The 20,441-nt window shown below is 38.9% G+C and overlaps 1 protein-coding gene across 3 annotated transcripts in view; it reads right to left on the reverse strand.

Moving 5' to 3' along the window:
- Positions 1–1,196: 1,196 nt before the first annotated feature.
- Positions 1,197–20,441, reverse strand: part of NDNF (neuron derived neurotrophic factor) — a 43,639-nt gene continuing 24,394 nt past the window's right edge. For all 3 annotated transcript variants that reach the window (XM_084626244.1, XM_084626245.1, XM_084626243.1), the window contains exons 2-4: positions 6,155–6,343; positions 4,703–4,827; positions 1,197–3,171 (exon numbers count right to left, since the gene is read on the reverse strand). In XM_084626244.1, coding sequence (XP_084482370.1) covers positions 1,778–3,171; positions 4,703–4,827; positions 6,155–6,342 — 1,707 coding nt within the window. In that variant the 5' untranslated portion in view covers position 6,343 and the 3' untranslated portion in view covers positions 1,197–1,777. The remainder of the gene's footprint in view (positions 3,172–4,702; positions 4,828–6,154; positions 6,344–20,441) is intronic.

Below are 20,441 nucleotides of genomic sequence, written 5' to 3' on the forward strand. Positions count from 1 at the left end.
TTCTGAGGAACTATGGATTTGGTCCTCTCTTTCCTCCCATGGTTGCTCCATATATATTATTAGAGCCCCAAAGGTTCAGTAAAATCCATATTCCCTGCACTGAGATGGGGAACACAATCTGTGGAGAACCATTTGAGATGAAAGGGGCTAGGGACCTTACTTGCATGACAATTTGCACCCATACATAATATAGGACCAGAAAATAACACAATGACCACTTGGGACATCTTTTTCTGACACCCTGAATCTTATTTTTGTATTCCCACCAATGCTGTATCTAACCTGCTCTTAGACCTCTACAGTGACAGTGTGTTATCTGCCTCTCTTAGGCGTGCTTTTCACTAGCCATGTGTTCTTATTACTGTTAAGAAATTTTCCTAATAACAAGCCTAAAGATTTGAGTTGAAACAAGTGAAACCTTAAAACCAAAGGAATGAAAAAGGTTGGAAACAAGTTAAAGCTAGGAGTTTAATATGTGTGGTAGAAAGTTTTAGATAATTCTTCTATTAGCAATCATGGCTCATCATGGTATGAACTGAAGAATATTTTCATTTAAATGTAATACTTTAGCAACATCGATTGAATCAATGGAAAAAATCCTCTGAGTTTCTTACTTCTGCAGTTTAAAACAGAAGGTGTTATGTGTCCAAAAGATAAAAGCTTTTAATGATAATCTGCCAAAAATATTTTAAAAATACATATGTAAACCATTTTCAGATCATTAGGTCATCTGGTATGTTATATCTTTGAACTGTACTGTCTGTTCAATTTAGATTGTGAGACAACGTAAAGTGCCAAGCATACGGTCAGTACTCAAAAAATGGAATCGATTTTCAATCACAAAGTATATTTTAAAGACTTTCTATGCTGTCCTGTTCTTTTAATACTTATATCATGGTAATCTCAATGTTGCAACAGCTGCCCTTCTTTCAATGTCCTTTATTCAATTACAAATGTTAACAAACTTCCTCAGTAGCACTAGTAATTCTAGAGATCTTCAGACACCCTTTTCTAAACATTAAAAACTCAACAACACTAACTGCATTCATGGTCACACTTTTATGTATCGGAGTGCCTTAGTTCTCCCTTAAAATTCCAAGAGACAAGAAGAGAAGCAATGTATAATCTAATATTTTTAATTTTATATACAGGAATATAATGTATGACAACTTTGTACATGAAATACATACAGTATTTAAACATTAAAATCAACCAGATAAGAATTTACATTAGCAATGAAACAGACTCATGTGCAGCCCAGTTAATACTTAGTTTTAATCTGTATTTTAATGGGGCATGATTTTAATAGTTTACAATCATATAAACATTTAAAAAGAAACTTTATAAAATAATTTACAGAAATCCTACCATCTACATAAAGCGGAAGTGTTTGTGTGTGTTGTGTGTGTGAATAACAAGGCAGTTGAATGACTTGTCTCAGCCTTTTAAGTAATAAAATAATTTAGAAGCAGTTCATGCAATATGGAAGCAAAAGAATGGAAGTTCCTTCAAGGTTTTCTGCTACCTTGGACATCTACTGAGCATCAAATGTGGACCATTGAACACATGATAATACAACTGCCAGATGCTGTTAGAAAGCACCAGGCTCAGTCTCTCCAGACAATTACTTATGGTAAACATAAATATACAAGTTGATATTTTTCTACACAGTACAAATACAGGTCACAACTTCTCAGCTGTGAAAGTAGTCAATCTGTTTACTGAAAGTAGGATAATGTTCAGACTGGAGTTCCATATATTTCTATATACAAGGTCACTAACAGAACTTCCTTGTTTTCACCAGTTTGCTCTGATATTTGACTGAGTGTCCTCCATGCCCTATGACATAAACATCCAGCAAGTAGGACTTGCCAGGCTGCAGGCCTTTAATTGTCTCTGTGGTAACTGCTTTCTGTAGATTCTGGCTATGAAAATATTTACAGAGGACTTTTTCTGATTTCTTCCTTGTGTCTGGACCCAAGCACTGGTTCTGTTCTCTTTTCTTTTGCTCTTCACTATAATTGCCGTCCACTTCCTTTTTGTAGATGCAAAATTTGTTTCTTTCTTGTGTGCCTAGCCAGGCCACTGTGGCTGAAGAACATGTGCGAAGTTTATCGAAAGCTTTGATTCTTGTGTCTTCAGGAAGAGAAGGAAATGACTGCTTATTAGGTCTTGTAGTAGCTAAGATCTTCAACATGGAAGCACCTTTCTTACTTCCTTTCAGCCTAATTAGATATTTAGCTTTTGGTTTTCCTCTAAGTTGGAACTGACGGACCTCCTCAATATTTTGAGACAATAGAAGTTTGCCATCTCTTCTAATTTGGATCTGAACAGCATCCAGGCATGAATGAACAAAGAAGGTGACTTTCTGGTGTGACGAAACAGGAGCAAACCGTAGAAATTTGGCCCCCTTTCTCTTGATAAACACATCTGTAACTTTCCCATCTTTCAGTTCAACTGTCTTCTGTTTGGCTTCCTCTTTAGTTCTGGCAAAGGTGCCAACGTAGGCAGTGCTCATATTTGTGTTAACATTTACTGCAAACATGTCAAAGTAGTACTGTGTATCAGGTTTCAGATCAGACACTGTGAAAATGTTCTTGTTCCCAATGCAAATCTTCTGCAGGTCAACTCTTGGCTTCGAAGACATTTGGCGACTAAGCTTTGATGATGATTTTAAGAAGCTACGTTCTTTGCCAGAATTGTTGTCTGAAGGGAAGCCAAAATGAGCAAAGTCGAAGAGGCTGAAATCCAGGCCTGGTTTTGGAGCCATCATGAAGGCATCATCAGAACTGAGCTTGGCTTCAACAGCACAGAGGCTTTTGAAGTTGTGTTCTTTATTGATGACTATGCAATACTGAATTGGCTGTTTCAGTAAAGATGCTGTAGGGCTTGGTTTCCACGCCAATGTGACGGTTGTGCGTCCAAGAGAGGTGACATCAACTCTTGGATCATAAGGTAATTCGGGATAAGGCTGGTCTGACTCTGGAGTTGTCGTGGCATATACTTTAAAATGTGTATCCTTCTCAGTTGACAGCAGTTCTAATTGGTACAAACCAGATGGGGAACTCGGAGAGACAAAATATTCAACATCATTGCCTTTGTAAGAGAACAGCTCTGTGCCTTCTTCATTAATAATCTGTTGTTTCTGCTGCTCAAGTGGTTCTGGTTCACCTAGAATATGAACATAGACTAATGTTTGTTAGAAAATGTGTCAATATATGACGATATAGGAAAATTAAACTCTAATAACTACTTGTAAGTAAAATGTCAGAGCCAGATGAAACAGTTTCTGGAGCAGAGGATACTCCAATCATAAATAATGATCAGGCATAGGTGAAATCAATCCACTTTTGAGCAAGTAGTACTTGAGTCTTATTACACAGTGAAACTAATTTAGAGATCCTATTATTTACAAGTACAACAGAAATTGTATGGTATGTGATAATTTTTGAAGACTGATTCACTTTGTATTTAAAGACAGGTATTTAGTATTTAATGTGTCTACAAAAGGTTCTGGAAACCAAAAATCACAGCCTTTCTCTATAGAACAGCTACCGCCTGGAGAGAAGCCCCATATGCAAAGCAAGATTGCCCATATTATTACCCCACAACAGGTATGTTCTCAAAGGAACACCACTAGGGGTGAGAGGGAAGTGAGAGAACTCAAATCCATTTGGCACTGGTGAAACAGCTGATGGAATACTGTGTTCAGTTCTGGTGCCCACAATTCAGGAAGAATGTTGATAAACTGGAGAGAGTTCAGAGAAGAGCCACAAGAATGATTAAAGTAATAGACTTAAGGAGCTCAATCTATTTAGCTTAACAAAGAGATGGTTAAGGGGTGACTTGATCACAGTCTATAAGTGCCTATATGAGGAACAAATATTTGATAATGGGCTTTTCAGTCTAGCAGATAAAGTTGTAACACAATCCAATGGCTAGAAGTTGAAGCTAGACAATTTCAGACTGGAAATAAATCATCTTTAACAGTGACAGTAAGTAATCATTGGAACAATTTACCAAGGATTCCGGTAGATTCTCCATCACTAACAATTTTTAAATGAAGATTGGATGTTTTTCCAAAAGGTATGCTCTAGGAATAATTTGGGGGAACTTTTATGGCCAGTGCTACACAGGAGGTCAGGGTGAGTGTTCAGAATGATGCAGTTTGTTAACAAATGAAATCGATATGGTATCAATAAGCAAAGTTTTACTTTATCATATTTCCATATATAATGAGATGTTTTATTTTCAAATATGCATACTCCCTCCTTCTGCTCTCCATTAGATTCCCTGGTCATTTCTCTGCTTAGATTTATAACATACTTTCTGATCTGTTTATTCCTAGTTCTTTCTCTTGAAGCTCCCTTTAGATGAGACTAGTGTATCCCAATGTGTCAAACTCACCTGGAGGACTGACAGAGTCACCTTTTCCTTTACTTAACCCTAGGGGAGTGTATTGCTCTCTTTCACTCTCCATGTCACTAACTGTTGCCTGCCTTCTAAAGTAATACAAGGTTGGGATTCATATTCAAACAGTAAGAGCTCAGACATCCTCTTAAATGTTACACACACCACACAACTGGGCGTATCACATCACTACTGATTTGGGCAGACTTGAATCAGGTAGAGATGAAAGTCTCCCATTATCAATTCTCTGACCCATAAAGTCCCAGAATTATAGTTTTCACTAGTTTATTACCTGAACCTTCTCCACTGGCCTCTTCTGGAAGTTCCTGCAGGTTCAGCTTCCATTCCAAAGGAGCATCACATGGTGTTACAGTAACTGCTAAGGGAGTGTTGTCTTCTTCAACCACAAAGAAATACCTATGAAAGATTAACAAAAGTATAACATTAATAAACTATAATGTCAAGAAATAGCAGTTGACATTAAATTTTCTGGACTGGTGTTCATGGGGTAACTGAGACAAGAAAGGTGTAAATGAGGACAAATATGATGTTACCTACCACTTAAGATGAAAGCTCTTTGAGGCAAAGACCATCTCTTTGTCATGTGCTTGTATGGGTCTAGCACAATGGGACCCTCTAGGCATATATAAAATCACACACACACACACACACCTGCCTCTTTCTTTCTGGCATATTAAAGTGCTTTTATTAACTGTTTGAGGTATACCAAATACCATGAAGTCCATGTAAACAGTTCTTGCTTTACCCCCAGAGTGAGTGAAAATACTTTGCGCTTTCAAATGAACAATCAAATTTTGCTTTTATTTTATACTGCTTTTCATAGATATCATTACATAAGAAAAAAGGCAAACTGGAAAACACAAATCCTTGAAAAGCAATGTTTTCTGTTTTGTATATTATCAGCTCTAGACTCTGATGGTTTTACACTACAACAATTTTTACTTGGAGGTGAAATCCAGCCCTCACTCAAGTCACTGACAAAACTCCTATAGATTTGATTTCACACTTGATGTGTTCCTTCAATGTCCTTTCAGACCAACTGAAAATTTATTTTCTCCATACTTAATTCAAAGCGGGGTGTCAAAATATCAAAAAGTGTTCACTCAACCCTTTATTTGTGGTTGGTTAAATATTATGTATATTCCTGGACTTATTTGGGGTTTATTGGTTGGTTGGTTGGTTGGTTTTTTTGTTTTGTTTTTCAGTTGGATATGACTAGTTCTCTTCAATTTATCACATTGTTTGTTTAATCCATTCAGTACTGTAAAGTAAAATTAATACTCTGGTTTCCATAGATCAGAGAGAGAATTCCATTAGCGATCGTTGTTATTTTTTGTTTTATTTTTGGTGGGGCGATTGGGGTTGTTTTGTGTGTATTTGGGTCTCAGTAAAAGTATATGAAAATGGGGTGGTAGAAGACTCCCTACAGAATTGGTTTCCTTTTACTCCCCCCTGCCCGACTTGGTTTGTGGCTTCACTTCAGGAAAATTTTGTGGTTTGTGTGGCCTCTGGACTCCCACAGAAAGTGAAAATAAATTGAATGGGGTTGGGGTTCAGCCTGGGTCAGTGTGACCTACTGAGACTGAAACAGTTATATTTTGAGGCAAGAAGCGAATATTTGTATTTTTCATATTTGGATCTAAAAATCAATTCTAACAAATCCAAAACAAATATAAATATTAAGTTCCACATACAACCCTATACATTATACTAGTCAACATACCTTTTAGGTGTATCTCTGAACAGAAAGCTGCTAATTTCTGCTCCATCTGGTATTACTGATGAATCATGGAAAAATGCTTTGTCCCGTATCTGCATCTGGAAAAGTTCCTCATCTCTGGTAGGCAACTTCTGTGTCCTGGAGTAGAGCGGGAGCAGCAGCAAGAACACAAACCAATGGAGCAAGAGCATCCTACAGCAACGAAAGGGATTCATGTCTGATGAATTCTAAATGACAAGTACACGAGTAACTGCTACTTTTTGATACACAGTATTATTGTTTCATTTTAATTGTATGGCTTTATTATTATGCATAGATATCTAATCAGAAAAGATGAGATTTTGATAAAGCAATATTTTTCTCATGACTTTGGGTCAGATTCTTAGGCCGTGTAAGCTGCCGTGTAAGCTGGTGTTGCACCTTACACCAATTTGTCCCAGCTGAGGACCTGGCCCTTTAGACCTACTGTGTTCTTAAGCAAATCATATTTAAAATAAATGGTACCAGAAGATGTAGATGCTTTCCAAAGCTGTAAAGAAAAGTATTTATTTTTAGCGAGGATACAAAGGGAAGGGTCTAGTCTATTCCTGACATGCACTTACAACACCAATGGCAGTAGTTACACATGTGCTTTATATTTCATGGGAGCCTTCAGTTCACGTGGATAACTATACAAGCATTAGTAATATATATGGTAAGGAACACTCTGACGAGAGGGGCTGACTAAAAGTATCTACACAGAATTTTTTTCCATCTCCAACTTCTATGAAATTGAGCCCACCCACTGATTTCAAAATGAGTCCATTGTCTGGTATTTTTCTCTCTTTCTACTCGTTAACAGTGAGCAAAGCCTTCTACATATTTTTGTAGATCTATAATTTGATGTTTTGCCACAAAGAAATATAACTTGCTGGACCTGGGAGTGAGCACTAACACATGGCAGATAGACGTTATGTCGACTTCACTTTCCTTCGATTTTGGTTGGCCTCCCAGCAATCCTTTTGACAAGTAAGTATTTCCAGTCAAATTACCCTTTATAAAAATAGTATATTAGGAAAATATGAAATATTATCCCATATACATTCAAAGCACATTGATATTAGCATGCAATTCAGCTGTGCTTAATTCTTGGGCCTGATGGGAATTCCAAAACACAAAGGCAAAGAATCCTTTACAAATTAGGCACAATAATTCATCACACCAGACTTTCATTATTATGTCTGCAACTAGGTCAGTAATGACTATCCCTAGATATACAGTGGGATAGAATTAAATTCTCCATTCAGTACAGTACATGATCTAATATGCAATAGATTTGGTACAGAAAAATAAAAAAAGAAGAACAGCCTGATTACAAGAAGAGTAGAGGGCATTTAAATTATATTTTGATAAAAGTTACAAAATTAGTTGAGAGATTTCTAGGCTGCTGCCTAAACCATGTGTATTTCAGTGAGTTTGGGAAACCAGTTTGTACTGTCATTTTTATTTTACTTTCCTTGCTATTACTAAGGCTATGTATATGCGTTTATAATATTCTTCTATTCTGCAGGGTAGGTTGATTATATCTTTATAACACACATTTTCTTCTTTAGATCAAATCTTACAAAGTTTTTTTACCCCTACTTGACCATTCTCTGACAGCTTGTGTGAAATATCAAACCCATGGTTCCTTGAGAAGCAGCATGTGTCTTTTCAGTCATAAGAAACTGCTCTTCCCCTTCAACTTCTTTATGAAAATATAAACACCCAGCCCCAATGGGAGCACCAGCAAGCCTCCTCCTTCCCACTCCAGGGGATGGCCTACTGCAAGCTCCCAAAGAACAGCAGCAGCCAGCAAGGAGCTGAATGCAGGTCCCTGCCAGCCAGTGTACCCCCTTCTCTCTCACCCCCCATTCCCTGTTCTCTTCCATTGGACCCTCAGCAGAGACTACCAAAGACACAAGATCCCGAGGGTTCCCCCTCACTCCCTTCCACATTATGGAGCCCCAGCAGGGTCTCCGTCTTCTCTCTTCTGGGGGCCAGTCTACCAAAGGCTCCATTTCCCTCTGAAGAGTGGTAGCAGGCAACAGAGGAGGCAACTGCCAGCCTCTCTCATCTCCCTCCACACAGACCTTTGGTAGAACTTGCTTAGGGACATTGGGTCCCAACAGCTCTCTCCTCTCTACTCCCGCCACATGGAGCACAAGCAAGGCCTCATCCTCTTTTTGATCTTCACCTTCTCCAATGCTGCCCTGAGAACAGCTTCAGAGATCTTCTCTCTGGGATATAGTCAGCTCCCCTTTCATACACAGCAAGAACTACAGATTGCTTCAGTTCTCATAGAATCTGATACTATTCTTTTTCCCATTAAATTGCCACATCTACCTATAATATCATTGCCATTTAATTGCTCCTTCCATCCACATTGTTCTTTTAAACTTTCTACCTTCATGTACCCTCCTGTTCTTTGCATCTTCCTTTCCTCTTCCGTTCCCTGGGTTTTACTCCAACTCTCCTGCCTACCATCCTCTCCCACTCCTACATTCCAGTTCAACTCCTTACCCTTATCGCTGCACTTCCCCACAAGTGGAAGGCCTGGATAGAAGGGAAGTTAAGGGGAGGGAGAAAATATTATAGAATAAAACCCAAATTTATAAAAAGATCAGACACATCCAGATGCCTCCATAGCAAACCCAACCAATCCCATCATCATCTGATGAATTTTAGTCTTGTCATCCCTTGCAAATAAGTCCTCTACTCCTCATTGTGTTGTCTTCCCTCTGCATGTTCTTTTTCCCTAAAGCTAGGGCCAGAACACTCCACCACCCGTGGGAAAATCCATAGGAAAGAGACTTGAAGGAAAGAAAATGGAGTGAGGTTCATCTCACAGAGTTGCATATTCTTCCTTCAGAAGGACGGTTCATTTTGGTATGGTCTCAAGGCCCCTTTCAGAGCACCCGGAAAAAAGGTTAGAATCCACCAAAGCACGTTTAAGAAGCTGCACATTACTCTCACCACACCCTTTCTATGAAAAGCCGTCACTGTATTAGGCATGGTTATTTTTCAGCTGCACACTCTGGGTAGGTTGCCCCCTTATTTATTCTGTGATAGCCTCACAATAGTAACATGCCCTCACGATGGTGGGGTTCTGGGACCACAATTCCCTTGCACAGCTTACAATACAGCGTATGTATCACTTGTAGTATTTTATAATGCATGTTTTCTTCTTCTTCACAGATTTTTAATTGCATTGTTATTGTGCTGCAGTGTGCTAAGCACTTTGGTAGGTAAAAGACATGGGTGCTTTATTTAAGAAAATGTCATTACTGTTTACAGTTAAGGCTAAGATTTTTGTCACAGTTATTTTTAGTAAAAGTCAGGGACAGATCATGGGCAATAACCAAAAATTCACAGAAGTCTGTGACCTGTCCCTGACTTTAATTAAAAATAAGTATGAGAAAATAGGGAGGGAGGAAGGTCCAGCACCCACTGCTGCTGGGGCTCCAGGGTTCCCCACCCCATGGTGACTGAGAGCATGGGGTCCCCCCTGCCATCAGCAGCAGCTTGGAGCTGTGGGGTCTGTCCATGGTGGCTGGGAGCTGCGGGGTCCTTCACCTGCCACCCGCGCTGGCTGGGAGCTGCAGGATCCCCCTGCTGGCAGTAGCTTGGAGCTGTGGGAGTCTCTGCTGCACATGGCAGCCGGGAGCTGCAGGGAGCCCCCACCCTCCGCAGTGGTGGCTCGGGGCTTCAGGGTCCCCCCTACCCCCCACAGCAGCTGGGAGTTGCAGAGGGCCCTGCCTGCTGACAGCTGCAGCCCTACTGCCCCGGGGCTGACGCGAAAATATCATGGAGGTTTCTGGAAGTCACAAATTCCATGACTTCCATGACCTCTGGGACAAAATCTTAGCCTTGTTTATAGACAAATCATGATTCAATCTCTCCAAAATTTGTCAACTTTCATCCTAACTTGCTCCTATTTTCTTGAATTCAGATTGAATCATTTATACTTATCAGCAAAGCTAATGACATTTGACACATTGGAAGCAAAGATCGTGAATCAAAATATTTGCAGACTCGAATCACCAAAGTCAGCAGAAAACTCCTTCCTTATATCATGTAGGATGAGTTCTGGGTGTAACGAAACACTTTGTTTATTGATGTTTCAAGTACTATCCTCAGCCAATGGGGAGAAGAATTCTGACTTAACCAGAACAATTTCAGCAGATGATGGTAAGGTAAGAAATGCTGATAGTTTCTGAATACAGCGTCCTCTAAATGAACCCCCTGATATCCCAATACTGTATATTCTCAGTGTCAGCTCCAATGCAATTTAACCTTTATTAAAATAAACTACTTTTGATTATAGGATTAGCTAGACTAAGCTTCACTTCTTAAATTATTTCACCAGATAATCCACTTTGAAGACCTTTGTGGATGGGTTGTCAACATTAACAACTAGAGAGGTAGACAAGATCCAGTTTTACCTTCATTTTCTGTATCTAATTATCAAAGTATTCCTTGGATTAAAAACAACACTACAGATATGTTGGGTTCAGTTGTGTAGTGCTTATTCAGTCATGACACCTAATGAAGTCAATGGGAATTTTACCTGAGTGAGGAAGACAGCACTGGCCTGCTCCATATCTTTTAGAATTGTAAATGAAAAATGAATTCCCTGGCCTTGATACTTAAAGGTGAGTAGTGATTTTAGGTACCTTCATTTTCAAATACCCAACCGGAGGTACTTTAAAGGGGATTAATTTTCATGGACAACACTTTCTGAAACAGGACCCAGAAAAATGGAGGCATTCAAAATCACCATTTGGTTTGAAAATTTAAGCCACTAGTTTTGCACAATCCTTTCACACTAAACCTAATTAACAGAATTTTCTACAACAGAGCAGTTACATTTTGGCATAGGCTGAGTTACACCATGTACAGATTACTCACACAACATATGCATTGTGACAGTAAATCCTTCTAATTTTATCCCCTTTTAACTACATTTTTGGTCAGATTCATCACTGGCATAATGTAGGTGAAACTCCATTGATTTTGATGACATCTCTCTTAAAATTCATTTACTGCTTGAGAGTGCATAATTATTGCCAAACCACCTCACCCCCACTTCTTGGAAACATTCAACCAAGAATGTTTTTATTTGTTCTGTGTAACCAGGTCAGAGTCTGGTTTATTTTTAGAACACATGTACAAGAAGAGGCCTAAACTTTGCTACTCTGAAACCGTACAACTATCTGAAATATGTTGTGTGACTTCTTGTTCTCCTGGCTTTGCCACCTCCTAAATACCTTTTATTCCCTTTTCTGCAGGTTTATCTTGGTTACTTTTTGGTTAGTTGGTTTTTAAAGCAAGAGTCAATATTTTATTGATATATTCCTGATGACTGGAAGGATTTGCGTGTTGTTTATCACTGATTTTAAGCAAAAGCTAGAGTAGACAATCCTAAGTAAAATAATAAACAGTTTTCCTTCTCTAGGATTGCAAAAGTGCCCTCTAATGGCCCATCTTTACCTCTCTTCTCCCCACCCTCCTCCCCAGCTCTCTCTCCAGCTGAGAGCCTGAATCTGGATGTGAATGTGACGCTTGGTTGCCTCTGTGACTCTGATCTCTAATTCTGGATATTTAGAACTGGAAGACAGGAGATTAGGATACATGGCTTGTGCTGCTGATCCTCAGCAGGGCAAATGCTGACGTGGTGTTTTCCGCTAACTTCAAAAAAGAAAGGGGACCACTTGTCACTCTTACAATGCCATAACTCCAATCTTCCTAATTTACAAAGCAAAGAAGAAAAATATTGAGAAGCAAGCACAAGTAGCTCACTGAAGGACAAGAAAAAGAAGTCACCATTTGAATGACAGAGACAGATATACAGAAAGAACACACAGGCTAAAAAGAGCACTACCGCTGAAAAAATTAACAGCTTTTAAAACAGTTTGAATATTCACTCATTCTAATAGAAATACAACACCTGGCTACACAGTGTAATGGGCTAAATGAATATGCTTCTAAACAGTTATCTAAATATACCAATAGATGCATACTATTAATTTGTGAATTCAACATAGCAAACAAAACAGCTTACAGGCCACAATGGCAGGCACCTTTTGATGGATAGACAGATAGAATACTGTTCCTTCAAAAATACCATAATAAATGAATATTGTATGACACCTTGTGTATTATTATGAACAAACACACACACACATGAAAATTATATAGGTTAAACCTGATCATCTAGTTTGTGATTATCCATAACTCATGTCTGTCTCCTGGATGCAAAATTCATACACAAACAATCTCATTTATCCAAAACTCCAATTACATAAATATTTTGGATGGTCTTCAAAACATTTATATAATTGCAATTTACCTATATATTTAGGGCTCAAAAAGTGAATACAAATATCTGGATAATTTGTATTTTTAAAGTAGAGCGGGAAGGGAAGAATGATGGGAAAAATCAGTCTCTATGTTTGGATCTGGATTAGATTTAGGTTTGTTTAGCCTGTGTTTTGAATTTGTGTTTGAGGCCAAACTAGATTAGAGTTTAGGTCCAACGGCAACAAAACCATACAAGATATTCTCACAAAATATTGAGCCAAAATGGTAGTATTCTTGCAGGATCAGCAGGTAGTAAGAAATGTCTACATGTTGGGCTGCATCTGAACCAAATCCAAAAATAGACTCCACCTGGTTTTGGTCAAACCTGGAAACAAAACCTTAGGGGTAGTAGTTTCCAGTATATGGAGACTTCTCCCAAAATTCAGGGTGCATGTTTCATATTTTAGCTTCCAGCTTGAGCCCATCCAGCTTTCAGGTCTATGGAATTTCTTTTGTGAAAACCAGGGGTTATCCCTAAATTAGTTATAGCATCACATTGTCTTTCCCGACAATACACATACTGATTTAGATTAGAGCTGGTTGAAAAAAGGAACACATTTTGCACTGTAATTTGTGAACAAATTGTCCCTTTTTTCATCTAAAAATTTTGAATTTCAAACATTTTCAGACAGATCTAAACTACATGCTTATTTGCAAATAAAACATCATTCACTGAGCAGAATGAATAAAAAAAAAACTTATTAAAACTCACTAATCTACCGAGGATGGTAAGAGATGTGATATTAATTATATTATCCTTAGCATTCTGGATTTTCACAAGTCTCTTATGAAACTTGCTTGCTTGTGATTCCATTTTGCTTTGCTGTTTATGGTCAGAGCAAAGGTGAAAATAAATACTTTTAAAAAGATTTCCTTGCACATCTACTGCATACACACACAGGTCTGTATATAGACAAATATACACACTATTCTCCTACAAGATAGCATGAATATTAGATTGACCAATAGAGATTTGCCAAACAAATTGCATTGATCATAAATTGTAATACACAAATTATTCACAAAACCATCATCAAATGCCTTATCTATGGAAAATATTTCCTTTATTCCCCAACTGTCTGCAGGTCACAGAGTCCTGTAAGAGATTTACAATAACAAAAAAGGATCTGGGTTTACTTGAAGCAAATGCATCTGGAATAAATAAAACCTAATGTTTAATTACAAGGAGTGGAAAGTGCATGATTGTAATTTAGTGAGGATAATTTCAAGGCACAGACTGCCACAGAGGTTCCTGTGTTGTGTTTCTTTTCTTTTTATTGTATGAATGGTTAACTTTTTTTTAATCTATGTCCTATTTTTAAAATTGAGGGCATTCATTTTTCCTTTGTGTTAACCATGCCATGTCTGACAATAAATCTGTAGAATCAGATTTAACTGTGAAGAGAACGTAGCCTTGGAAAATAGAAGGACATGCTATGTCTGCTCTGACTATTATAGGAACGCTAGTGTTAAGGTTTTCAAGCTTTTCCATTATAAACCCCTATTTTTCAGGGTTTTATAACTCATCTGCAAAAAATTTCTCAGAGAACAATACAAAGTCTCAGCTACAGAGCATTTTTTTAAAAATTATTTATCAGATTTGGTTGAAATGTATTTGACTATTAGTATATAAGTGGGGGAAATGGACAGTTTGTATTTTCAAATTACTTGAGGAAGGGTTACTTGTTTCTCCAGCAAGTATCTGTCTTTTTTTAAAGTTGAACTTTGCATATTTAGGGCTGATCCTCCTAGTGCTCAGGGTCTTGTGAAAGGTGCTCAGCAAACACCCTCTCCCTCCTCCCCCCGCACTCCATTCACATGGACTATTGAAGAAAGTGCTTGGCACCTTTCAGAATCTGTCCCTTTGTTCAGAAGTATAGATTAGAAAGAGAAACAAAGGAAACCAGCTATGAGGGCACGCACACTATTTACTTTTCTCAGAAGATTTTTAATACACATAGTGAGTGTGCTTGTGCAACACAGTGTCCAGATTAACATCCGATCTTTCATTGGTGTGACAAACTATAACTGTGGGGGAAAGAGCATTTATGCACTATTGTTTCCATAATCCGTGGTTTAAAACTCCCTAAATCCAGACTGACAAAATGGACTATAATGGCCCCTTTGAAGCTTTTAGGGTCCATCATGTCAACCATCTGTGGATTAAGAAACCTTCTCTGGCAGTTCAAATTTAAACCTTGTTTTTCTTTTGCTGTAAGTGTTGTTTTAACAAAGGGAATCACAGTAGCATGCAAAAGAAAAATCTGTGGAAAAATAAAAATACAATAAAGGTCAGGTTTATATTTTCAATTGATTGAACAGCACTAGAGACGTGAATTGCAACAAATGAGGTATGTTACCTGCAAAGTGATGAGATTTTGTTATAGTAATATTCAGGAAATGTCTCAGTGTAGGCATGGTGAAAAGAAAAATAAAAATACTCATGGAAATATAGAACCGAAAATATCAAACGTTATAAGGAGTATTTTGTTTTCTAAATGAAGATTTATATTTCCACTTTTCATGTGATTACAATAGCTTATGACTGCTGTGGAGTTGCCATTCTGGAGCAGACCACTGGTCCAGCTAGTCTGATGCTACAGAGAGAGATGAACCCGCACATTTCGGCCTCTACATACTGCCATCAAAAGCGAAAGGCTAGAGCTCTGGGAAGGTAAATTGTGAGGAAAGACATCACACACACACACTTCCTGATTCTCCTCTCATTCACACTAATTTTACAGTGGTGTGACTCAGTGGAGTCACTTCTGGTTTACACTGGTGAAAGTGAAAGGAGAATCTGGCCTCCTGTTTAGCAATAATCCCTTTGCAAACCCACACAGCATTGCAATTATGAATTGGCTTTTTTGTATAGCTTTCTGTGGAGAGAATCTAATTCCCTGGGGGAATTAGAGCACCTCTTGAGAGTTGTGTTTCATGTCACTGTAGCAAAAATGATGAGCACCTGCTCATTGCTAGTCTCCAATGCAGCCTAGGATTTCACTTTGCAGACTAGATAAAAGTTGGTCCAACTGTTACCATCATATTCACTCACCCTGCGAAAACCTTACAAAAGTTTTCAACATCTTTTTAAAACAATTAAAAAAAAATCAAAGCTCATTACCTCCCCTGACCTCCTTCATTACCTCCCTCTTCCATGTCAAATACTGATCTCACAATGCTTCTTAGAGGTCTGATCCAAAGCCCATTGAAGTTAATGGGGGTCTTTCCATTGACTTAAATGGGCTTTGGATCAAACCCTAAACTACTTATGTATTATGGGAGTAAGCTAACTAGATAATAAAATACTGCTGCTACATTTCTACATCACATCCTTCATTGGAAGATCTCAAGGTGTTTTACTAAGGGGAGGAAATATTATCCCCATTATACAGATAGGCAAACTGGGGCACACAGTATAGAAACTTGGCCAAGGACACATTGCACATCAGGAATAGAATCTAAGTCTTCTGGCACCCAATCCTTTTCTGTAATCATTAGATATTACTGTTCCCTAGCCCAAGTTAGTTAGACCTTAAGCATTACTTTAGCACAGTTTATGTTACTCTCTAGATAGATTTTTCAGCAACAGTAATAACAGGTTAGAGCTATGGATACATGATTACAAGTTACAAATAGCACAAATATTATTGTTTTTAGTACCAAGTTTGTCACTATTATTATAGAAGCACAGATATGGGCAGTTCTGAATGATGATGGGACCAAATGCCTTTGCAGAAAACCTGGACTGTCAATGGTGACTATGTTTAGAATGGTCTGAAGTTAGAGTGAAAAGCCAAACAGAGATTTGGGGGAGTTAACAGGACCGACACTTCTTGTTGGATGCCATTATCAGTCTTTTGGGATTTGTGACTGGAGGTAAGAGGGATCTTCAGAAAGTGCTCCACATAAAGAAACAAACAACAACCTGTGTAAACTAGCAACTATAGTTACTTGAACCATGTTTAGTAGCCTTGGAGCACTTGCTTGCTGAGCCTTGGCAGCTGTCAGCAGCTGAGGAGGTTGTTTATAGAAGAGGGAGAAAATAAAAGGACTGAGTACCACAGGGAGTTATGAGAGAGAGAGAGAGAGAGCGCACTGAAGCACTGAGAGTGACTCCAGGTTAACTCTAACAAATGTATTTGGGCATAAGCTTTCGTGAGCCACAGCTCACTTCGTCGGATGCATGCAGTGGAAAATACAGTAGGAAGATATATATACACAGAGAACATGAAAAAATGGGTGTTGCCATACCAATTGTAACCAGACCAATTAATTAAGGTGGGCTATTATCAGCAGGAGAAAACCCCCCCACCTTTTGTAGTGATAATCAGGATGGCCCATTCCAAACAGTTGACAAGAAGGTGGGAGTAACAGTGGGGGGGAGGGGGAAATGAGCATGGGCAAATTGTTTTTACTTTATGTAATGCCCCATCCATTCCCAGTCTTTATTCAAGCCTAATTTAATGGTGTCCAGTTTGCAAATCAATTCCAATTCTGCAGTTTCTCATTGGAGTCTGTTTTTGAAGTTTTTTTGTTTGGAGAATTGCCACTTTTAGGTCTGAAATTGAGCGACCAGGGAGGCTGAAGTGTTCTCCGACTGGTTTTTGAATATTATAATTATTGATCTCTGATTTGTGTCCATTTATTCTTTTGCATACAGATTGTCCGGTTTGGCCAATGTACATGGCAGAGGGGCATTGCTGGCACATGATGGCATATATCACATTGGTAGATGTGCAGGTGAATGAGCCTCTGATAGTGTGGCTGATGTGATTAGGCCCTGTGATGGTGTCCCTTGAATAGATATGTGGACACAGTTGGCAATGGGCTTTGTTGCAAGGATAGGTTCCTGGGTTAGTGTTTTTGTTGTGTGGTTGCTGGTGAGTATTTGCTTCAGGTTGGGGGAGGGCTGTCTGTAAGCGAGGACTGGCCTGTCTCCCAAGATCTGTGAGAGTGATGGGTCATCCTACAGGATAGGTTGTAGATCCTTGATGATGCACTGGAGATGTTTTAGTTGGGGGCTGAAGGTGATGGCTAGTGGCGTTCTGTTACTTTTCTTGTTGGGCCTGTCCTGGAGTAGGTGACTTCTGGGTATTCTTCTGGCTCTGTCAAACTGTTTCTTCACTTCAGCAAGTAGGTATTGTAGTTTTAAGAATGCTTGATAGAGGGCTTGTAGGTGTTTGTCTCTGTCTGAGGGATTGGAGCAAATGCATTTTTTTCTCCTGCTGATAATAGCCCACCTTAATTAATTGGTCTGGTTACAATTGGTATGGAAGCACCCATTTTTTCACATTCTCTGTGTATATATATTTTTCCTACTGTATTTTCCACTGCATGCATCCAATGAAGTGGGTTTTAGCCCATGAAAGCTTATGCCCAAATAAATTTGTTAGTCTCTAAGGTGCCACAAGTACGCCTCATTTTTTCTGCTGCTACAGACTAACATGGCGACCACTCCCCTCTCCACGGTTCCTGAGACGTTCTTGTCAACTGCTGGAAATGACCCACCTTGATTATCACTACAAAAGGTTTTCTTCCCCCCTCCCACATCCCCCCGCTCTCCTGCTGGTATTAGCTCATCTTAAGTGATCACTCTTCTTACAGTGTGTATGGTAACACCCATTGTTTCATGTTCTCTGTGTATATAAATCTCCCCAGTGTATTTTCCACTGAATGCATCCAATGAAGTGAGCTGTAGCTCACGAAAGCTTATGCTCAAATAAATTTGTTTGTCTCTAAGGTGCCTCAAGTACTCCTTTTCTTTCTGAAACCAGGTTAACTCTATGATTTACACGGCCCAAAGCAGGAGCAGGGCACAAAGGCAGGGGAGGGCAGGGCCAATCTGGTTGTGAATTACCTCTGCATCTCATCCTGTTGCAAAAGAGGCTGAGTCTACAAAGGTGTGAGTAACATCAGGAGTGCTTGTCTTGTGCATAGTAGTTGTGAGTGCAGTGAAACTCCTGACATTTTTATATTACTTTTTGGTGGGTTACAGAGGTAGGGAGAGGTTGTTCCACTATTTTATGAAGAGTCTGCAAAGCACACAAAGGCTATTTCTCCTTCCTTTCTTAATTGTTTTCCTTGTTATCTCTCAAATTTCTCATTTGTAATTTTACAGTACCTTGCATTTGTGGTTATTGTTTCTCAGTGGTTGACAAGTGGTTCCTGTCTAAGAGATAACAACTACTAGGACAAACGTCCAGAACACCCAGCGTGGTAACAACAACAGCTCACTTAATAGCCATCTCTCAGCTGTAAGAGCAAAGCAGCAGGACAGTAGCCTTTGTAGTGGCCCATACCACATTGCATGAATCCAGTAGGCTACTCCCTGCTTCCATGGTAATTAACCCAGTGACTGAAATGCAAGTGAAGCAGTGTCCTGTATGGGTGGCTTGTTTATGGCTCTCACATGAACTCTTGTCCTTTGGAATAGTGAACTAGCCATGGAGCACAATGGAAAAACTTTAACAGACAACCGTCTCCGAATATATCTGTAAAGTGGAGCTACTGGCTTTTTGTTAATTCTGGAAGGCTCAGTAGTTTATTAAGTAGTTGGGCGCAAGGGGAGACTATTTAATTTTGGAAAAAATATTTAAATTTGTAATTTTGCCTGTTTTACTGTTTTCTGCATTGTACCTGCCTTATTTTTGGATATATCTGAATTGTATGAGCCAGATCCTCAGCTATGCTAATTTACTTTAGCTGAGAGTCAGGACCTCTCTTTACTGGGCACATTAATAGAAATTATAGAGCTGGATTACAGAAGTTTTGTATTTCTAATTCAGCCATTTACCAGAATCCAAAATTACAAAATCTAATCTGACTTTGAATTTATAAGCCTAATTTTGGCTCATCTCTAACATTATATACCTTGAACTCCACAGGCATGAGAGCATCTCTACTAGTCCTTACTGAAGTAATATGGGACCAAATGCTATGCCTGATGGTTTAATTATTTGCTTCTTATTGTTATTAGTTACAAATTCTGTCTCTAATTTTCCCTAGCTATAAAATGGAGTGTTGTTAGGAGGACTGTATTAGAGCATTATGAAATGGGAAAGTGTTATGTAAGTGCTAAGAATATTAACAACTATTTACATATCTCTACCAATGCTTTCAGCACTGAAGAGATGGAATGGTCCATTCTTTATACACTCAGACATCATCCACAGTTACAGAAACAAAGAATTTTCATGACTCTGTCAAGGTCAATAAACCCTAAATTGATTCCCATCACTCCTGAAAAATATCACACTCTTGGCCATACAGCTTTTCGTCCTTAGGTGCAGCTGCAGCTGAAATGATTGCGAGTTCTAAAAAGAACAGGAGTACTTGTGGCACCTTAGAGACTAACAAATTTATTTGGGCATAAGCTTTCGTGGGCTAAAACCCACTTCATCAGATGCATGCTGATGAACATGGAACAAGAGCACAGCATGGTCCTTAACTTACAATTATGTCCATAATATAAATTAAACTGTTAGCCCTGCAATTTCTTCTCTGAATGTTTGTTGTAGATTAAGTTCTCTATAGCTTCGCTGGGAGATTCTTTGCATTATTTGTTTTGTTCATTGATATGTACATCTGGAAAAAAAACCCACCCCAAAACCGAACCATGCATCCCCATCTGGACTAGAGAGAGAGAGAGAGAGAGAGAGAGAGAAGGTCTTGCATAGCTTTACTTGCGCTCATAGCCCTTGCTCATCGTCTTCAGCGTTACTCACACAGGGCTCCATTCACATGCGTAGTCTCACTGACGTCAATAGGGCTAGTCACATGAGTGAACCTTGCAGGTTTGGACCTACTTTCTGTTTCACCATTGATAACTTTTTTCCTATAAGTGTCTCTATTGAGTCTAGATGGGGATGATTGTTTTGTTTTTAGGTATTTTTCCCCAGTTGTGCTG

This window comes from Lepidochelys olivacea, assembly GCF_965140295.1.
Source record: "Lepidochelys olivacea isolate rLepOli2 genome assembly, chromosome: 4".
In the NCBI taxonomy this organism is placed as follows: domain Eukaryota; kingdom Metazoa; phylum Chordata; order Testudines; family Cheloniidae; genus Lepidochelys; species Lepidochelys olivacea.